The following is a 23,257-nucleotide window of genomic DNA, read 5'->3' as shown; positions in this document are numbered from 1 at the left end:
CAGCAATTTTGTGAGATTAGGTTTACCCGTTAATTACCGGCTACCCGAGAAAGCACAAATCCTAATCACTGGCGGATCGATGCTGCTTTGCTGGTCTTGTGGCAATGGATCTTGTTACTTATTAAAGCTTTGAAGTTAAGAATAAAAACATATCTAATTATATACAGCAAATGATTCATGCACATCCGAGCTCGATGCATTAGACAGGACTAGATTTTTTGGGAATAAATATGGTGCTGACTGCGCTCCATATTCATAAAGCATCCAGACGCCATGCGTGCAGCGCGGGGGCAGTCATTAGTGTAAATGCTGCTGGATGCCCATGGAAATAGACAACGGCTTAGCTCCACCTCATTGTCAAACATCAGACTTCACACCTTAGGCCGGAGTCACACTTGCGAGAGATGGGCCATACGACTTAGATAGCTCCCTCCTGACCCCTATACATATGCACTCTCAATTCAGATGAGCATGCATTTGATCTCAATAAAGAAATGGAAATAAGCGGCTGCCAGATCCCTCTGGCGGCAGCTTATCCTCCATGGAAACAAGGATCAGGCATGCTGAACTTCAACATGCCCCATCCTACTTTCCCCTATTCCTCATTGGGAGAGTCACGCAAAAATGGAGCTGATGCCATACAGAGATATTATCACATATATCTTTAATATGGTCCAAAATCTAGTTTCTACTCAAAAAAAAAAGTCAACAGATCTGAGAAATCAGGCCGCAAGGATATGAAGGTTACTACTCGGATGGCGATATGTGACGTTCTCTGCGTTACCTCGGGCAGGATTAACCACGTACGGCCACATCTGCTGCTCCATAATCAGGACACCTAATCATCCGGACAGCTATAAAGGGTTCTCGCCAAACTGCTGTTATATGAAAGGGGTTAATCTCGTAAACAGAAAGCTGCTCAGAAACCAATTAGTTCAAAAGGAATTACCCAACTTGTGTAAATTAACAAATATAATTTTTTTTTTGGGGGGGGGGGGGAGGGGTGCACAGCATTTAAAGCCCTAATTGGATTCTTAAAGGGTCGGTCCAGCCAAGCCTGATTATTATTATTATTATTATTATTATTATTATTATTATTAAGTAATGAGAAAGTTCTGCAAATATCTATTATACATTGTGTTATCTTAGAAACCCTGATAGTTTACATCCAGAGGCCCTTATCCTGAGCTGGAGCTGCTCGCACAGCTGAAAGGTGTGTTACAATGTGTTTAGTCTGAATAATTCTTTGTCAGATGAACATACTGTATTTTTAGGATTATCAAACGCTTTTCCTCCTAAAAATTTGGGAGGTAAATGAGGGGTGCGTCTTAGAATTCGAATGTAGCTTATCGGGGGGTTGTGGAGAGGGGTAGCAGGAAGTAGGTACAATGCTGCGGAGTTGGGGCGGGTGGGCTGAGGCGGCTGGTGCTGGGGCTGTGACAGCTGGGCTTGTGCTGTGGTGGCTGTGCTGGGGCTGTGGTGGCTGGGCTGGGGCGGCTGGGCTGGGCTGGGCTGGTGCTGCGGCGGCTGGGCTGGTGCTGCGGCGGCTGGGCTGGCGCTGCGGCGGCTGGGCTGGGGCTGGCACGGCTGGGCTGGTGCTGCGGCGGCTGGGCTGGTGCTGTGGCAGCTGGTGCTGTGGCGGCTGGGCTGGGGCGGCTGTGCTGGTGCTGCAGCGGCTGGCCTGATGCTGTGGCAGCTGGTGCTGTGGTGGCTGGGCTGGGGCGGCTGTGCTGGTGCTGCGGCGGCTGTGCTGGTGCTGCGGCGGCTGGGCTGGCGCTGCGGCGGCTGGGCTGGGGCTGTGGTGGTTGGTCTGGGGCTGCGGCGGCTGGTGCTGGGGCTGCGGCGGTTGGGCTGGTGCTGTGGCGGCTGGGCTGGGGCGGCTGTGCTGGGGCTGTGGTGGCTGGTGCTGTGGTGGCTGGGCTGGGCTGGGCTGGCACTGCGGCGGCTGGGCTGGGGCTGTGGTGGTTGGTCTGGGGCTGCGGCGGCTGGTGCTGGGGCTGCGGCGGTTGGGCTGGTGCTGTGGCGGCTGGGCTGGGGCGGCTGTGCTGGGGCTGTGGTGGCTGGTGCTGCGGTGGCTGGGCTGGGGCTGTGGTGGTTGGTCTGGGGCTGCGGCGGCTGGTGCTGGGGCTGCGGCGGTTGGGCTGGTGCTGTGGCGGCTGGGCTGGGGTGGCTGTGCTGGGGCTGTGGTGGCTGGTGCTGTGGTGGCTGGGCTGGGCTGGGGTGGCTGTGCTGGTGCTGCGGCGGCTGGGCTGGCGCTGCGGCGGCTGGGCTGGGGCTGTGGTGGTTGGTCTGGGGCTGCGGCGGCTGGTGCTGGGGCTGCGGCGGTTGGGCTGGTGCTGTGGCGGCTGTGCTGGGGCGGCTGTGCTGGGGCTGTGGTGGCTGGTGCTGTGGTGGCTGGGCTGGGGTGGCTGGGCTGGGGCTGTGGTGGTTGGGCTGGGGCTGCGACGGCTGGGCTGGTGCTGTGGCGGCTGGGCTGGGGCGGCTGTGCTGGGGCTGTGGTGGCTGGGCTGGGGCTGCGGTGGCTGGTGCTGGGGCTGTGACAGCTGGGCTGGGACTGCGGCGGGTGGGCTGGTGGGGCTGCAGCGGCTAGGCTGTGGGGGCTGCAGCGGCTAGGCTGAGGCTGCGGCGACTGGGCTGTGCCTGCGAGCGGTCAGGACTTCAAATAATTGCGCCCGGAATTGGCGCGTGCGCAGATGAAGCTCTTGGCTCAAGATCTCATCTGCGCAGGCGCCGCCTCTGGCCCATTGATCTCCCAGCAGCAGACTTAAGGAAAATGGCACTCGGAGGTGGCGCGTGCGCAGATGAGATCTCTGCTTCTCATTGAGCCGAGAGCTCAAACTGCACATGCGCTGACTCCAGTCACCATTTCTTTGAAGCCCGCACTGCCTGCAGCCCCAGCACAGCCGCCCCAGCACAGCACAGCCCCCACCGCAGCCAGGGGCAGAAACTGTCTCCTGTGACCCCGCTCCACCATCGCTGCCGCCCCCTTCCGGTAAGACACCACTGGATTACAGGATGCACCCCCCCTTTTCTTTCACTCTTTTTTTTCTCTCAATTTGGGGTGCGTCTTCTAACCAGTGCGTTTTATAAACTGAAACATATAGTAATCTATCTCCTGTATTGGCCTGAGCAGGATTTCAGCTTCTGGGTGGGAATAAATATGTCCTATGTTTTTGTTGAAAGCAAGCAGAGATCTTGTAAAATAAAAAAAATAAATAACTACAACTTTTTAGAATATGATTAATGACTGGGGACTGTGGACTAGGGCTTTGGTGACTCACAGGGGTGCGGGTAACCTTTTTGGAGAAAACGTGTAGGTCTGATCTGCGGAATATTGTGCAAGCGACAATTTTCCATCACCCACTTGCATCAGTGATCATGGTAAGCCGAGATACGAAACGCCCGCGCCTGAAAAATACTTTGCTCAATACGCCGACAACACAAAAGATCAATCGACGATTGTACCCAAGTTCTGTCAGGTTTTAATTGCTGCGATACATCTGGTTTCTGGTAAACCGGGTAATAAAACGATATACGAGATCTCAGGTTAGACGTCACCCATCTGGATCAGGTTTGCAGAAAACGATGCACCTGCTGCGGAAGCGTTCACACGTATGGAACGAAATCTATGTTGTAGAAACTGTGAAACGCGAGTTCTGGTGGAGCAGTTAAAAAAATGCAACAAAGCGGTGAAACGTAAGATCAAAGGTTCAGTCCCGATTTAATGTCATCTGGCGCCATTTTTGCCGTTGACGTTCGACAGGAAGAGAAACGCGTTCCGGTAACTTGCGCCAAATGCGCCATGTTGATAAATCTTCCTTTGTCCAGTATCGCTCAGCTTCAGTAATGTGCTGCGCTATTCTGTTACCAGGCGGTAAGATTATCCCTCCGGCCTGCAGACACCAAATACATGAAGAAATTACCTTCTGTCATTATCCACTCCACTACAAAGTATCTGGCCGGACGTCTGCGCCGTCCCTTTCACTTGTGAGGAAGGAGATAAGAGAATCGCACGCTATTAAGACGTTTCTGTGTATGATATATGACTTTGGAAGGCGGAGGCGCTAATCCTGCGATATTCACCTTATTCCGATAATCTCAAGAGGAAAAAAAAATACATTCCAGGGAGCAGTAACAAGAAAAGCCAGCTCTTATATATACAGCCGCGGAGTCGCTGTGTATACAGAGCATAATGCGGAGCGCCGGGGGAGGGGGCTGTTAATAAAACCATGCGCCAAGCTGGGATTGGCACTTGTGTAATGTTGTGGTCTACTGGGACTGCGCCCACCCAGCGTCACGTCGCGTCTCCTGTTCTTTACGCTTAGGGCAGGAAAGGGGTTAAGTTATGAAAAGTATGTTCTACAAGCAAGTCCCGGCAGCTTGCACTAACAGTGCCCTGCACGAAAGCCGAGGTGAGGCACTACCACCCCAGGGGGCAGACGCAAGATCCCAGCAGAGGCAGACAGCGAGGGTGATGAAGATCGGAGGATCCCAGCAGAGGCAGACAGCGAGGGTGATGAAGATCGGAGGATCCTAGCAGAGGCAGACAGCGAGGGTGATGAAGATCGGAGGATCCCAGCAGAGGCAGACAGCGAGGGTGATGAAGATCGGAGGATCCCAGCAGGGGCAGACAGCGAGGGTGATGAAGATCGGAGGATCCCAGCAGAGGCAGACAGCGAGGGTGATGAAGATCGGAGGATCCCAGCAGAGGCAGACAGCGAGGGTGATGAAGATCGGAGGATCCCAGCAGAGGCAGACAGCGAGGGTGATGAAGATGACATCGGAGGATCCCAACAGAGGCAGACAGCGAGGGTGATGAAGATCGGAGGATCCCAGCAGAGGCAGACAGCGAGGGTGATGAAGATCAGAGGATCCCAGCAGAGGCAGACAGCGAGGGTGATGAAGATCAGAGGATCCCAGCAGAGGCAGACAGCGAGGGTGATGAAGATCGGAGGATCCCAGCAGAGGCAGACAGCGAGGGTGATGAAGATCGGAGGATCCCAGCAGAGGCAGACAGCGAGGGTGATGAAGATCGGAGGATCCCAGCAGAGGCAGACAGCGAGGGTGATGAAGATCGGAGGATCCCAGCAGAGGCAGACAGCGAGGGTGATGAAGATCAGAGGATCCCAGCAGAGGCAGACAGCGAGGGTGATGAAGATGACATCGGAGGATCCCAACAGAGGCAGACAGCGAGGGTGATGAAGATCGGAGGATCCCAGCAGAGGCAGACAGCGAGGGTGATGAAGATCGGAGGATCCCAGCAGGGGCAGACAGCGAGGGTGATGAAGATCGGAGGATCCCAGCAGAGGCAGACAGCGAGGGTGATGAAGATCGGAGGATCCCAGCAGAGGCAGACAGCGAGGGTGATGAAGATCAGAGGATCCCAGCAGAGGCAGACAGCGAGGGTGATGAAGATCAGAGGATCCCAGCAGAGGCAGACAGCGAGGGTGATGAAGATTGGAGGATCCTAGCAGAGGCAGACAGCGAGGGTGATGAAGATCGGAGGATCCTAGCAGAGGCAGACAGCGAGGGTGATGAAGATCGGAGGATCCCAGCAGAGGCAGACAGCGAGGGTGATGAAGATCGGAGGATCCCAGCAGAGGCAGACAGCGAGGGTGATGAAGATCAGAGGATCCCAGCAGAGGCAGACAGCGAGGGTGATGAAGATCGGAGGATCCCAGCAGAGGCAGACAGCGAGGGTGATGAAGATCGGAGGATCCCAGCAGAGGCAGACAGCGAGGGTGATGAAGATCGGAGGATCCCAGCAGAGGCAGACAGCGAGGGTGATGAAGATCGGAGGATCCCAGCAGAGGCAGACAGCGAGGGTGATGAAGATCGGAGGATCCCAGCAGAGGCAGACATCGAGGGTGATGAAGATCGGAGGATCCCAGCAGAGGCAGACAGCGAGGGTGATGAAGATCAGAGGATCCCAGCAGAGGCAGACAGCGAGGGTGATGAAGATTGGAGGATCCTAGCAGAGGCAGACAGCGAGGGTGATGAAGATCGGAGGATCCTAGCAGAGGCAGACAGCGAGGGTGATGAAGATCGGAGGATCCCAGCAGAGGCAGACAGCGAGGGTGATGAAGATTGGAGGATCCCAGCAGAGGCAGACAGCGAGGGTGATGAAGATCGGAGGATCCCAGCAGAGGCAGACAGCGAGGGTGATGAAGATCGGAGGATCCCAGCAGAGGCAGACAGCGAGGGTGATGAAGATCGGAGGATCCCAGCAGAGGCAGACAGCGAGGGTGATGAAGATCGGAGGATCCCAGCATAGGCAGACAGCAAGGGTGATGAAGATCGGAGGATCCCAGCAGAGGCAGACAGCGAGGGTGATGAAGATCGGAGGATCCCAGCAGAGGCAGACAGCGAGGGTGATGAAGATCGGAGGATCGTCCTTGTGCTCACAGATACTCTGCCGTGCGATATCATCCTTATCTGATGGATTCACCGACTGCAGCACTGTGCTCAAGAGTCAGATAGGACGGGACTGTGTCTATAGGGGCAAGAAAGGGTTTATAGCGAGCACTCATGTCATTTTAATTTAGCGGTAGGGTTGGATTTTTTTGCCATGATGACCAGGTTTACCTCTATTAGGGCCATAACAAATAACCATGGGACCCTAGAACAAAACTTGAAACAGGACTCCACTCTGAGCCAGTGCAGAGAAAACATGGACACTGATGTCACAGTACAGGGATAATACAGACAGTGATGTCACAGTACAGAAATCATGCACACAGCAATGTCACAGTACAAGGGTAATACACACAGTGATGTCACAGTACAGGGATAATACACCCAGTGATGTCACAGTACAGGGATAATACACACAGTGATGTCACAGTACAGGGATAATACACACTGTGATGTCACAGTACAGGGATAATACACCCAGTGATGTCACAGTACAGGGATAATACACACAGTGATGTCACAGTACAGAAATCATGCACACAGCAATGTCACAGTACAAGGGTAATACACACAGTGATGTCACAGTACAGGGATAATACACACAGTGATGTCACAGTACAGGGATAATACACCCAGTGATGTCACAGTACAGGGATAATACACACAGTGATGTCACAGTACAGGGATAATACACACAGTGATGTCACAGTACAGAAATCATGCACACAGCAATGTCACAGTACAAGGGTAATACACACAGTGATGTCACAGTACAGGGATAATACACCCAGTGATGTCACAGTACAGGGATAATACACACAGTGATGTCACAGTATAGGGATAATACACACAGTGATGTCACAGTACAGGGATAATACACACAGTGATGTCACAGTACAGGGATAATACACACAGCGATGTCACAGTACAGGGATAATACACACAGCGATGTCACAGTACAGGGATAATACACACAGCGATGTCACAGTACAGGGATAATACACACAGCGATGTCACAGTACAGGGATAATACACACAGCGATGTCACAGTACAGGGATAATACACACAGCGATGTCACAGTACAGGGATAATACACACGGCGATGTCACAGTACAGGGATAATACACACGGCGATGTCACAGTACAGGGATAATACACACAGCGATGTCACAGTACAGGGATAATACACACAGTGATGTCACAGTACAGGGATAATACACACAGTGATGTCACAGTACAGGGATAATATACACACAGTGATGTCACAGTACAGGGATAATACACACAGTGATGTCACAGTACAGGGATAATACACACAGTGATGTCACAGTACAGGGATAATACACACAGTGATGTCACAGTACAGGGATAATACACACAATGATGTCACAGTACAGGGGTAATACGCACGGCGATGTCACAGTGCAGGGGTAATACACACAGTGATGTCACAGTACAGGGGTAATACGCACGGCGATGTCACAGTACAGGGGTAATACACACAGTGATGTCACAGTACAGGGATAATACACACAATGATGTCACAGTACAGGGGTAATACACACAGTGATGTCACAGTACAGGGATAATACACACAGTGATGTCACAGTACAGGGGTAATACACACAGTGATGTCACAGTACAGGGATAATACACACAATGATGTAACAGTACAGGGATAATACACACAGTGATGTCACAGTACAGGGGTAATACGCACAGTGATGTCACAGTACAGGGGTAATACACACAGCGATGTCACAGTACAGGGGTAATACACACAGTGATGTCACAGTACAGGGATAATACACACAGTGATGTCACAGTACAGGAGTAATACACACAGTGATGTCACAGTACAGGGATAATACACACAGTGATGTCACAGTACAGGGGTAATACGCACAGTGATGTCACAGTACAGGGATAATACACACAGTGATGTCACAGTACAGGGATAATACACCCAGTGATGTCACAGTACAGGGATAATACACACTGTGACATCAGAGCACAAGAATTATAGTAAGGGTGAGTGCACACAATCAGTGTTACCAGCGTTTTGGATGCAAAGTGTTTTCACTATGTAAAAAACGCTACATTGTACAGTAGACGCACAGTGGATGGTATTTATAGAAATCTCTTGCCCCTTGTGCTTCCTTTTAGACGCTCGGTATCTGACCTGTGGCACGGCTTTCCAAGCCGCAGAATGTCAATTTATTCTTGGGTAGAAGCTAGTGCTCTGAGCTGGAGATACAGCGAAAATACGCTGTGTCCGTAATCTGGATCATGTGCACAGACGACGCGTTCTCCCGCACAGGATGGAAGCGTCTCCAGAAGAGAAAACACGCTCCATGCAGGCCCTCCGGATTATGGGGTACAGGCAGCGCATGGGTAACACATACTGTAATATTACAGCAGTGGAGTAAGACAGAAGAAGTCACCAACTACCCTGTGACATCACAGCATAGATATATGAGGATGACACATGCCGGCATTCTGGTGTCTCAGGAGCGGCTGATTCACTGACTCATCAGTCAGGGCAGTCATCGCACAGGAATAATGCACACAGTAATGCCACAGAGGAAGAATGATGATGACTGTAAGCGAGATACCAAAGGGGCTATGTAGTAACCTAAATCACAGACACATAAATCAGCCAAAGCTGACGATTTTGGCAAGGCCGGGCGACCACCGATATGTATAGGGAGACTCCCAACTCTTTCCTGCTAGAAGGATCGGGAATATCGAATTTTAGGGGTACTTTGCACGTTGCAACATCGCTACCGAAATATCGTCGGGGTCACGGTTGTTGTGACGCACATCCGGTGCCGGTAGCGACATCGCAATGTGTAAATCCTAGGAGCGACGATGAACGAGCCTGAAACAGTCAAAAATCGCTGATCTGTGTCACGTCGTTCATTTCCATAATGTCGGTGCGTCCGCAGGTACGATGTTGTTTGTCGTTCCTGCAGCGCCATACATCGCTGTGTGTGAAGCCGCAGGAACGACAAACATCTCCTTACCTGCGTCCACCGGCAATGCGGAAGGAAGGAGGTGGGCGGGATGTTATGTCCCGCTCATCTCCGCCCCTCCGCTTCTATTGGCCAGCCGCTTAGTGACGTTGCGATGACGTCGAACGCACCTCCCCCTTGAAGGAGGGATTGTTCGGCGGTCACCGCGACGTCGCCGAGCAGGTAAGGCAGCTTTCACACATCAGTTTTTTGGCATTAGGCATGATCCGGCGAAAAAACTGATGCGACGGATCCGGTGAAAAATCGGATCAGTTACATCAGATTTTTCCATCAGTTCCTTCAGTTTTTTGACAGATCCGGTGTGATACTGAGCATGCTCAGTTTAAAAAAACGGATCCGGCAGCCGGATCCGTTTTTTGCCGGATCCGGCGTCCATAGGCTTCCATTATAAAACACGCCGTATCCGGCGCGATCCATTTTTTTTTGCCGGACACAAAAACGTTTACTTCAACGTTTCATCCGGCCGCCGGACAAGTCAATTTTGCTGGATCCGGCAAAAATGCGGATGAAACGCAAGGCCATCCGGCACAATCCGGCGCTAATGAAAGTCAATGGGGGAATAAACGGATCTGGCGGCAGCAAACGCCGGATCCTTTTTTTCATGTTTTTGCCGGATTGTGCCTGATGGCAAAAAACTGATATGTGAAAGCAGCCTAAGTGCGTGTGAATCTGCCGTAGCGATAATGTTCGCAACGGCAGCTATCACACAATATCGCATGTGCGACGGGGGCGGGTGCTATCGCGCTGGACATTGCTAGCCGATGCTAGCGATGTCGCAACGTTCAAAGTACCCCTAAGTGTCCAGTTGATTCACAGAACCCTTACTCATCGGCCCGGTCTATATTCCGCCATGTGAACCTTCTACTACCGGGGACCTATCAATGTATTTGCTCATATCCAGTGTCTGGCAGCGACTCACTCGCTTTATTGAAAACAGTCAAACCCTTAATGTACAGATATTTCAATTTTGTACACCCCTTCTGCTGCCTATGTTCATCACTAACCACTAGAGCTGAGCTAATTGATTCACCGGACCCTTGTCCAGAGGCCACGACCGTAATCCGTGGTCGGGATCCCCGCAAAACCACCTGCTGCACTTTTCGCCGCCTCTTGTGATTTCTAGGCCCATCACAATATCATGGCTGCAGCATGGCAATCCGCTCACTCATCTCCACTGACCACACTTTATATCACAGGGGACATTGGCCCCTCGGTCGTTGGGCCCCATGCCAGCTATCCTGGCAGCTATGACCATGTGACCACCGGGGGTTGCTGACAATCAGTGCTGCTCAATATTCAGGACCCAGCGTCTGATCTGCTGTCAGGAGATTATTTGGGCCCATCGTGAAGCTGTCGGCAGCTTTAGATTGCAGGCTGCTCCATGCATGTTACTGTTTTTTTCTTGTCCAATCCCATCTAATACAAAAACATGGAAAAACCTCCAGTATCGGAGTATTTTTTTCCTTTAGAAAGAGGTTATGAAGAGTATTTATTCACATTATGCACTCACTACTGAGCCAATTGCTTCACCAGATTCAGTTTCCCAATTCACCGGCCATAAGGATCTGAGACTATAAAGATGGAAACCTACCGGCTCCACCAACCGCAACATTATTTAACCACTAAATTGGGCGCCCATTGAACACATCGGCGCGCTCCAGACGCATTTGTGCCCTCCCCCTTATTTATCAAATATTTCCATAAGGCCAAGTTCACACAACCGTATTTTCAGTCCAGAAAAAAAAACAAACAATGCTATTCAATGGGGCAGTGCAGATGAGCGATTTTTTTTTTTTTTTGCACAAAACGAATCTACACGTGAAAACAGTGGCAGCGTGCGCTATTCCATGTGTCAGATGAGACTCACCCATTTAAGTCTATGGAGGAGGAAAAAACATTGGATTCCATAAAGCGCCACCGTGTAGCTTCTGATTTATACGGATACATAGGAATTATAAACGCTTAATAACAGCTGTTGTAAAAAAAACGGATTGCACACGAAGGACAACTGAGAAAAAAAGAAATCGCCAGTGTTTCCCGGATGAAACTCGGATGATCTTTTTATACCCGTGTGTGAACTTAGCCTCAGGCTGGGTGTAAACGTTGTCCATATTTTTTTGCATTTTTGTGCAGTACCGTTTTAGGTAAGGCTTCTTTCACACTTGCGTCATTTTGCATCAGTTGCAATCCGTTGCCTTGATATTTTGCAGGATTCCGTTTTTCCCCCATAGACTTGAATGGACGACGGATTGCGACTGATGGCCTTGTGTTGCATCTGCCGCGTGACGGATCAGTCGTGGAATGACTAACCATCGGGCGGCAGAAACGCAGCTTGTAGCGTTTTTCGGAGCGTCGAAAAAACGCAATGTGCAGGATTTTGTCGGCATCCGTCGTTTTTATAATGGAAGCCTATAAGAGTGGAATCCGTTAGAATGCGTCACTGGACGGATTCCTCTGACGGATCCGTCATTTACTAACTGAGCATGCTCAGATGAGTACATTCCGGAAAAAAAAAAAAAGCTGCAACGGATCACTTTTTTTGCAGCATCAGTCGCATCACTTGTGGCACTATCTGTAAGCATCCGTTGCATCAGTCACACAATGGATTGCAACTGATGCAAAACAGCGCAAGTTTTTTTTATACATGAAACATTTCTACGCCAATATGCAGGAAGTAACCACATTGTAAAAACTGATGCTTTCCCTTTGTTTTATGCTTTTTAATCCAGAATTACAAAAGCTCTAAAAAGGCACGCAAAAATCTGCTAATAATAACAATTCTAGTAACAAAGATTGTGACCACAAGAGCTTAGGCTGCTTTCACACATCCGGTTTTTGCTGAGCGGCACAATACGGCGCTTTGCAGAAAAAACGCAACCGTTTTTTTTTTGCCGCCGGTTGCGTTTTTTGCCGCATAGACTTGCATTAGCGCCGTATTGTGCCACATGGCCTTGCGTTGCGTCCGGTTTTTGCCGGATGCGGTATATTTAGCCCATGCGGCAGCCAGATAGAACGTTGCCTGGCACGTTTTTTGTGCAGCGAAAAAAACACATCGCGCCAGATTCAGCGCGATGTGGTCCAATTTACAATGTAAGCCTATGGACGCCGGATGCGGCAAAGATCGCATCTTGCCGCCGGATGCGTTTTTTTGCACTGAGCATGCTCAGTATCAGGCTGCATGGAAAAACGGATGCGGCGGAAAAAACGGATCCGTTGCATAGGTTTTTGAGCGGCACTGCAAAAACCGGCTGTGTGAAAGCAGCCTTACAATTTAGGGCTTTGTGGAAGTGGCTCTGTAGGTTATACGTCAGCTGCTGTACCGCCCTATGGTGCTCTATAAAATGCTGAAATATAAGGCACTTCCTTATACTGCCATAATATAGCATCCTGTTCCGGTCAGACTGATACGACTCATACATAAAGTTTATTTGATGTGCACGCAGCTATGAATCACGACCCGTTGGGAATACTTGCAGACTCGAGTCCAGGAACATTATTCGGTTTTATTCATGATTTTTTTATGCTATTTTAATGAACAGCAAATGCAACAGTTTTGCCAAAATGTTTGAAAAAAAGCAGCACAAAACCCCCAGTATGTAACCAATATATAAATTTATTTTTTTTAACAATTTTTCCTTTTGCCTGCAAAACTTGAACTGAGCAAGACCCTGGACGTCCAGGTGACTGGGGCTAAAACTGCTGAATGTAAACCCCAAATTACTAAGTGGTGCGACCTGTGTGTGGTCTGTGGTTAGCGGCAGCCACGGCGGAGGTGATCGTCGGAAGCAGAGATCATTTACGGAAACCTGGATGGTGGCACAAGCAGCGTGGAAACGCCTGTGACTGCACATCCCCTGCACACAGCCAGCCCCGCACACTACAAACGCTGATGGCCTCTTTCTGAGCCGCTTTGTTCCTCTTTTTTTTCTAAATGCCTAATTAAATCCCTTTGAATCTGGTACTGGGAATTTAGAGAAAAAAAAAAAGCCTCTCTGAGGGATGAAAGAAACTGCATTTAAAAGTTTTTCAGCGGATGGAGGGAGAAGGCTTTGGAGTTCTCGCCTTCCCTCCCCCTGGATACTTGCAGCCAAATGTTAAGATTTTTAGGGGCTTTTGGGTTCTGGAAGAAGTTAACGAAATTCCATAACCCTGGAAAAAAAAATAGGAAGGGTGTCTGCTTATAAACAAGTGACCCTTTCATGGCTCCCATCGGTGGGGCGTTTGGGAATTACATAAGTGGAAACTTTAGAGGGGGAGCCCTGCCTACGACAAGAGCGAGATATCAGATGATGATACAAATGTCCTCATTGTGTGTTACAATCGCTATGACTTTATATACAAAGTCCTAAGAGGCTTCAATTCGGCGGTCTCCAACATGCAGATCTCCAGTGAAGGCTGCAGGGTGGGTTGTCACAGATTAGAGACCACTGGTGTTTACCACGCCATGAGTAAAGGGATTGTTCCAAACCCTGAACGTCATCAGCTTCCATCTGACAGGTGAGGGTCCGACTGCTGAGACCCCCATTGATCCAGAGAAGATCTGAAATCCCCCATCCAAATGTAGCAATGGTCAAGCAATGAATGCTCCATTCCCGGGAAAAGCCGAGCGCCGTACCCAACCACCTCCGGTAGTCCAACACACAATAAATGGAGCGGTGGACCATGTGCATGGCCATAAGCCCAACACAATGAGGCATTTTAAAGGGAACCTATCAGGTCCAATATGCACCTAGAGCCATGAGCAGTTCTGGGTATATATTGCTATTCCCTGCCTAACCGTCCCTGTATACACTAGCATAGATAAAGGGATCTTTAGAAAACGTATTTCTAAAGATCTTTTATCGTATGCTAATGAGTGTGGGGACTAGTCCCAAGGACGTTAGTTAACCTGGCTACTCAGCCCCATTAGCATGTTAGTACACCCCTGTGGTCGTGCTATCATGCTAATGAATGTGCAGCATCACAGGATGATATCACTCACCTCTCCGCTGCCATTGCCGCCAGACGCTGGATTTCGGCTCAGTGCACATGATCCTGGAGTTTCGGTCATGCGCACTATGAAGCCGGGTGTACGTGTCCTGGCTTCAAACTGAAGTAGTGTGCATGACGGAAGTCCGGGGTCATGCGCACTGAGCCGAAATCCTGCATCGGTCGGTGATGGCAGCGGAGAAGTGAGTGAGAGCATCCTGTGATGCTGCGCATTCATTAGCATGTTAGTACGCCCGCAGGGGCTAGCAAGGGAAGCAACCCCATGGGACTAGTCCCCACACTTATTATCATATGATTAAAAATCTTTAGAAATACCTTTAGTAAAGATCTCTTTATCTAGGCTAGTGTATACAGGGTCAGTTAGGCAGGGAATAACAATATGCACCCAGAACTGCTCGTGGCTGAGTGCATATTGCACCTGACAGGTTCCCTTTAAAGCCCCGTTCTCAGCAATAGTAGTAACGATCGTTCTGTGGGCACAGAATTGTGGTCGGCTTGTCTAAACAGGCCAGTAAATGTCCGCTGATCGGTTTTCATGTAGCCAATCAGCAGTCACTTAACAGCCGAGGACGACGTGTATAAACCCCCAATCAAACAAGTATCCCACAGATTTTTGCAGATATCTAATTGCACTTTTCCCTTTAAAGATATAGAGCGATGATTAATGGATTAGTTGGCGAACTGTCACTCTCCATAGACAGCAAGTAAAGCGCTGCGGAATATGTTGGCGCTATAGAAATAAAACTTATTATATTATTATTATTATTATTATTATTATTATTATTATTATTATTATTACAGCCCATACTAGAAAAAAAAAAAATTCAGATGCTGAAAATGCAAAGTAAATGATGCGGCGCTGGCTTCATCACTGATTCAGGGTTGATGACTATAATGAATCAATAACCAATGACGAATCAATCATTTTGTAAAATCAATGATCAGTTCTGACTGATAGTTGACAGTCATTATCCACGAGTGGGATCTTTAGGTGAGGTTGTCGCTGACAATCTACATATTTCCAACCTTGCAGCTTGGTAAGAGTGATACGTGGTACTTCAAGGCCACCAACGTGCGTAGATTTCGCCGAATTAGTGACTTTCAGAGCGGGCGATAGAGGAATCAATACTAATAACGCTCCACTCATCCATCCGCATTCATTCATTCATTTTTTTTCCAATAACTGAAAATAAACAATGTAAAATTCTAGCAGTGATCGCCCCCAATGAATTGATTTACTCCATCTCAAAAAATAACCCGAAAAAAAAAAAAAAAAGACTGAGGAGAGATAAACAGCTGGCCGCCATCAGAGACTAAAATAATAACACCACTTCAATTAGATTTCTGCACCCCCAACCCCCCAGGAAAAGGGCCAGATAGAGCTCCAATGCCCTCTGACACTGCAGGCAAGAGCAGTCATTGCTTTGTCAGGCTGACAGCCTTGTGATTGTCTGGCCTGGGGATTTTACCCTACAAAGCCTGTTAGAGTCAATCCATTGCTGATAAGGTGGAGGGGAGGGGGGATAATCTCTTCGCTTGTCTGGAGAATGTCACTTATTAGCAAAAGCTTCCTTGGAAACAAACATAATTACAAAAATGCTTAGAAGGAGTAGACGATGATGATTAGAATGATGATGAGGATGATGATGAGGATGATGATGAGTATGATGAGGGTGATGAGGAACATTCTAATCGATTGTAACAAAGATAGAAAGCAAAACAACAAATATATACAATGTAAATATTTATATAAAAAAATACATGGACCTGCAGATCTGCCCGATGCAGGATTATAATGGAATATCAAGGACAAAATCATCAGAGAGGAAGGATACGCAATGAATATTCTGATGAACTCAATATTTTATATCCTATCACCCCCCCCCCCCTACAATAAAAAGGCAAAATAAAGCACAGACAATAGATAATATAATCCACGTTACAGGCTATTCTAAAACAAAGATCAATTTCACAGATTTTAGAGAAGGACACAGTGTCTAACAGGGTCAGAAGATCCAGGACTGATCCAGACACAAGCATCAAAAGGTTCACATGACAGGAAGCTCTGGAGGGAAACCTGTCAGGGAGATTATAGGCAGCCTGAGCGGTGATTAGTTCACCGTCCCCAGGCTCAGTCCCACACCTCATTTACAGAGCTGAATATCTCATTACTCATCCATGCTCTGAATGTTCACGAGCAAAATCAATCAGATTCCCCTGTCCTTGTTCCGAGCCGCTGACCTGTCCTAGCCCGACCAGAACGCCCCTGAACTCATCCCATGCCCTTCATTCCCTGTCACATCACTCAACGCCTGGACCTGCTTCTGTCAATCGTCCGTGGTCCTGAATGGGATGAACATTACCAGCAAAGTGGACCTTAATCTGGAACAGAATTCATCCGTGGTCCTGAACCATTTCCAGCCCTCAGCCAAAGTCTTAAATGGGTTCTGGTGATCAACCAGGGTCTTATACAGGCTTCATCCACCACCCAGGGTCTTAAACAGGTCTCGAAAACCAACCAGGGTTTTAAAAGGGTCCAGACAACAGTCTTTAAAAGAGTCCTGACAACCAACCATGGTCTTAAAAATTGTCCTAACAACCAGCCAGATCCTTAAAAGGATCCCTACAAACCAACCAGGATCATAAAAGGGTCCCGACAACCAACCAGGGTCTTTAAATGGTCCCTACAATCAACCACTGTCTTAAAAGGTTCCCGACAACCAACCAGGGTCTTACAAGGGTCCCTACAACCAACCAGGGTCTTACAAGGTTCCCGACAACCAACCAGGGTCTTAAAAGGTTCCTTACAACCAACCAGGGTCTTAAAAGGGTCCCTACACCCAACCAGGGTCTTGACAACCAACCAGGGTCTTGAAAGGGTCCCTACAACCAACCAGGGTTTTAAAAGGGTCCCTACAACCAACCAGGGTTTTAAAAGGGTACCTACAACCAACCAGGGTTTTAAAAGGGTCCCTACAACCAACCAGGGTCTTGACAACCAACCAGGGTCTTGAAAGGGTCCCTACAACCAACCGGGATCATAAACGGGTCTCTACAACCAACCAAGGTCTTCAAAGGGTCCTGACAACCAACCAGGGTCTTGAAAGGGTCCCTACAACCAACCGGGATCATAAACGGGTCTCTACAACCAACCAAGGTCTTCAAAGGGTCCTGACAACCAACCAGTGTCTTAAAAGGGTCTCAATAACCAGAGTCTTAAAAAGGTCCCGACAACCAACTAGGGTCATAAAAGGGTCCTGACAACAAACCAGGGTCCTGACAACCAATCAGAGTCTTAAACCAATCTATGCAGCCAGTAAGTCGTGCACCAGTTACAACAACATGATCAAGTAATTTTAAGTCTTCATCACGGCCCTGATCCAGTCCAACCACCGAGCTGTGGTCCAAACTGGGCCGAGCATCTCCCCGAGGTCCTGACCCGGTCTCAGAACTAGAAGAAAACGGTCCTGACCTGATCCAGCCAGAATCGGGGGTCCTGGACCAGCCCAGCACTCCCTGGTCCCGGCCCCCATCCTTGTGGTCACCTCCTCCAGCACTGGGGCCCCCTCCCTGCAGTCTTAGGGCCACTCACCGACTTGCAGGACGTTTTCCACGCAGCCGCTCTCCAGGAGCCGTATCCCCCGACGGAACGGCAGCCCCTCGCCTCCTCCGGTCCCCGGGGCCCCGGGCCCCCCGATGCCCGGCAGGGTAGAGCTCTGGCCCGGCCCCAGGGCCCCTCCTATAGGCCCCCCGGCAGGGGCCCCCGGCTCTTCTCCTCGGTACTGGAAGGAGGAGTACATGCAGATCTCTCGCTCGTTGCGGGGGAAGGACCAGTAGACGATGCGGCGCTGAACAGGCTCCGGTATCCGCTCGAACCGCTCCTCCACCCGTTCGAAGGCCCATTTCTCCGCCACCGCCTTGGCGGCGCAGTCCAGTAGAGACTCGGGCTGGTAGAGCGGCCGGGCGGCGGCCCCTCGCTGCTGCGGACACTGCTGGGGGGGCTGGCAGCTCCGGGAGCACAGCCGCTTGGCCGGGGGGAGCTGGAGCGGCGGCGGCGGCGGAGCTCTCTCACCCTCCGCCATGTCCGCTCTGCGCTCTCTGACTGACTAAGCGCCGGGCCCGAGCAGCGCGTCCGCGAGCACCGCAAATACGTCCGCTGATTGGCTTGCCTCTCCAGAAACTGTTATTTCATTGGTCAATAGTCGGGGACGCGCAGTGAAGAAGGCTGCTGATTGGCTGGTGACAAGAAAGGCCAGGAAGCCGGGGAGGAATGTGACACTCAGCAGCTGTCAAAGCCCAGAGCTCAATGTACACAGATGTACAGGGCCGGGTATATACATAAATCACCGGGTATATATATAATCAACGGGAATAGTATACATATATACGGCACCAGATATATGTGCAGCACTGGGTATATACATAAATCCCCGGGTATATATATAATCAACGGGAATAGTATACATATATACGGCACCAGATATATGTGCAGCACTGATTATATACATAAATCACCGGGTATATTTAATCAACGGGAATAGTATACATATATACGGCACCAGATATATGTGCATCACGGGGTACATACATAAATCACCGGGTATAATCAACGGGAATAGTATACATATATACGGCACCAGATATATGTGCAGCACTGAGTATATACATAAATCACCGGGTATATTTAATCAACGGGAATAGTATACATATATACGGCACCAGATATATGTGCAGCACTGGGTATATACATAAATCACCGGGTATATTTAATCAACGGGAATAGTATACATATATACAGCACCAGATATATGTGTAGAACTGGGTATATACATAAATCACCGGGTATATTTAATCAACGGGAATAGTATACATATATACGGCACCAGATATATGTGCAGCACTGGGTATATACATAAATCACCGGGTATATTTAATCAACGGGAATAGTATACATATATACAGCACCAGATATATGTGTAGAACTGGGTATATACATAAATCACCGGGTATATTTAATCAACGGGAATAGTATACATATATACGGCACCAGATATATGTGCAGGACTGGGTATATACATAAATCACCGGGTATATTTAATCAACGGGAATAGTATACATATATACGGCACCAGATATATGTGCAGCACTGGGTATATACATAAATCACCGGGTATAATCAACGGGAATAGTATACATATATACGGCACCAGATATATGTGCATCACGGGGTACATACATAAATCACCGGGTATAATCAACGGGAATAGTATACATATATACAGCACCAGATATATGTGCAGCACTGAGTATATACATAAATCACCGGGTATAAGCAATGGGAATAGTATACATATATACGGCACCAGATATATGTGCAGCACTGAGTATATACATAAATCACCGGGTATAAGCAATGGGAATAGTATACATATATACGGCACCAGATATATGTGCAGCACTGAGTATATACATAAATCACCGGGTATATATAATCAACGGGAATAGTATACATATATACGGCACCAGATATATGTGCAGCACTGGGTATATACATAAATCACTAGGTATATACATTAGTCACCGGGTATATATAATCAACGGGAATAGTATACATATATACAGCACTAGATATATGTGCAGCACCAAGTACATATAGTCACAGGGTATATATAATCTCCAGGTATTATAAATATACACAGCACCAGATATATGTATAGCACCAGGTATATATTATCACTGAGTTTATATATAATTTACAGGGCTGATATAATCAACTGGTATATCATACATATATACAGCACCAGATATAAGTGCAGCACCTGGCGTGTGTGTGTGTGTATATATATATATAGACCACTGGGTTTATATAGTCAACATGAATAGTATAAATATATACAGCCCCAGATTTATGTACAGCACTGTATATATATATATATATATATATATATATATATATATATATATCTGTATAGATATATAGATATCACCAGGTATATATGAATATATGATCAATGGGTATACAGCATCAAGTGTGTGTATATATATATATGTATATATATTTTATATATGTACACAGTATAGACCAAAAGTTTGGACACACCTTCTCATTCAAAGCGTTTTCTTTATTTTCATGACTCTGCAAATTGTAGATTCACATTGAAGGCATCAAAACTATGAATTAACACATGTGGAATGAAATACTTAACAAAAAAGTGTGAAACAACTGAAAATCTGTCTTATATTCTAGGTTGTTCACAGTCGCCGCCTTTTGCTTTGATTACTGCTTTGCACACTCTTGACATTCTCTTGATGAGCTTCAAGAGGCAGTCACCGGAAATGGTCTTCACTTCACAGGTGTGCCCTGTCAGGTTTAATGAGTGGGATTTCTTGCCTTATAAATGGGGTTGGGACCATCAGTTGTGTTGTGCAGAGTCTGGTGGATACACAGCTGATAGTCCTACTGAATAGACTGTTAGAATTTGTATTATGGCAACAAAAAAGCAGCTAAGTAAAGAAAAACGAGTGGCCATCATTACTTTAAGAAATGAAGGTCAGTCAGTCCGAAAAATTGGGAAAACTTTGAAAGTGTCCCAAAGTGCAGTGGCAAAAACCATCAAACGCTACCAAGAAACTGGCTCACATGAGGACCGCCCCAGGAAAGGAAGACCAAGAGTCACCTCTGCTGCAGAGGATAAGTTTATCCGAGTCACCAGCCTCAGAAATCGCAGGTTAACAGCAGCTCAGATTAGAGACCAGGTCAATGCCACACAGAGTTCTAGCAGCAGACACATCTCTAGAACAACTGTTAAGAGGAGACTTTGTGCAGCAGGCCTTCATGGTAAAATAGCTGCTAGGAAACCCCTGCTAAGGACAGGCAACAAGCAGAAGAGACTTGTTTGGGCTAAAGAACACAAGGAATGGACATTAGACCAGTGGAAATCTGTGCTTTGGTCTGATGAGTCCAAATTTGAGATCTTTAGATCCAACCACCGTGTCTTTGTAGAAAAGGTGAACGGATGGACTCTACATGCCTGGTTCCCACCGTGAAGCATGGAGGAGGAGGTGTGATGGTGTGGGGGGGCTTTGCTGGTGACACTGTTGGGGATTTATTCAAAATTGAAGGCATACAGAACCAGCATGGCTACCACAGCATCTTGCAGCGGCATGCTATTCCATCTGGTTTCCGTTTAGTTAGACCATCATTTATTTTTCAACAGGACAATGACCCCAAACACACCTCCAGTCTGTGTAAGGGCTATTTGACTAAGAAGGAGAGTGATGGGGTGCTATGCCAGATGACCTGGCCTCCACAGTCACCAGACCTGAACCCAATCGAGATGGTTTGGGGTGAGCTGGACCGCAGAGTGAAGGCAAAAGGGCCAACAAGTGCTAAGCATCTCTGGGAACTCCTTCAAGACTGTTGGAAAACCATTTCCGGTGACTACCTCTTGAAGCTCATCAAGAGAATGCCAAGAGTGTGCAAAGCAGTCATCAAAGCAGAAGGTGGCTACTTTGAAGAACCTAGAATATAAGACAGATTTTCAGTTGTTTCACACTTTTTTGTTAAGTATTTCATTCCACATGTGTTAATTCATAGTTTTGATGCCTTCAATGTGAATCTACAATTTTCAGAGTCATGAAAATAAAGAAAACTCTTTGAATGAGAAGGTGTGTCCAAACTTTTGGTTTTGGTTCACCAAGTGAACTATACATATACACAGCACCAGGTATATATACAGAACCAGGTATGTATAGCTCATCAAGTAAGCTATACATATACACAGCTTTATAAATCGTGGGCAGCCGGGTGACACATTTCCTGGACTCGTCAGTGGCTGCACTTAGTGGTTGTCACTCAGCTTCTGTAACACATGCAGGAGCTCAAAGTAACAACTAAATGGAGTAAATTCATCACACGTATTTATTTCTCTCCTTATCAGGGCGATGACGTTGTGCGTCTCGTGTTTGTATAATGAGGTCACATGTCACTTCAGTGCCGGGAAGTGTATTTGCCACTTGTAGGTTAAGTAGTTACATATGTGGCGTGTAAATAGTGTAATGAGGGCGAGCGCTGGAGACACGGGAACTTCACTTTTGTGAGACTGGATCGTACTACAGACACCTTCCTGAATAGTAACATACAGAGGTGTAAATTGAAGCTCCTGAGCCCCTATTTAGCATATGGTCCAGGACCCCCACATGTCACCTACTGAATACAGTGATGTGCAAAAGTTTTAGGCAGGTGAGAAAAAAGATGTGCATTAACATCCTGGGAAAGGGTCCGCAGGTGTGGAGGGGGCTCAGAAGTTGAGCTCCCTCCATATGAGGCAGATACCGGCTATTTTACATAGCCAGCATCAATCATTGACTGTGGGATTTAAATGGATGTGCGCAGGTGCCCACCCGCACCAACCCCAGTCGCCCCCGTGACACTCTGACACCTGGAGTCTGCAGAGACCATAGACCATAATCTGAGCTCCATGGGAGATGGATATTTTCACAATATACTGCAGTATATAGTATAACTGATACCATGTGCAAGTCCCCTAGACAATAAAATTAAAAAAAATATATAAAAATACAAATTATTCTCCTTTTCATCCATTAAAAAGAAAGGAAAAAATATATTTGGTTTCACCGCATTTATAAAAGTCCAATCGATTACTATATGAACCTCATTAACTTTATTGGTAAATGCTGTAAAGAGAAAAAAAGAATTAAACACTCCAAAATTGCATTTTTTTAAGTCACCTCCACTCCCCAAAAAAGTAATAATAAGCATTCAAAGCATCATATGCACACAAAACTGGTATCAAGA

At 47.9% G+C, this 23,257-nt stretch overlaps 1 protein-coding gene across 1 annotated transcript in view; it reads right to left on the bottom strand.

The window, feature by feature from the left end:
* The window catches only part of ZSWIM5 (zinc finger SWIM-type containing 5), a 95,232-nt gene extending 76,700 nt beyond the window's left edge, over window positions 1-18,532 (bottom strand). Inside the window, exon 1 of the mRNA XM_075321187.1 lies at window positions 18,032-18,532. Within this exon, the coding sequence (XP_075177302.1) occupies window positions 18,032-18,521 (490 nt within the window). The 5' untranslated portion in view covers window positions 18,522-18,532. The remainder of the gene's footprint in view (window positions 1-18,031) is intronic.
* Window positions 18,533-23,257: the final 4,725 nt, after the last annotated feature.

This window comes from Anomaloglossus baeobatrachus, chromosome 8, assembly GCF_048569485.1.
Source record: "Anomaloglossus baeobatrachus isolate aAnoBae1 chromosome 8, aAnoBae1.hap1, whole genome shotgun sequence".
Lineage (NCBI taxonomy): Eukaryota > Metazoa > Chordata > Amphibia > Anura > Aromobatidae > Anomaloglossus > Anomaloglossus baeobatrachus.
This window is presented reverse-complemented; position numbering and strand designations above follow the sequence as displayed.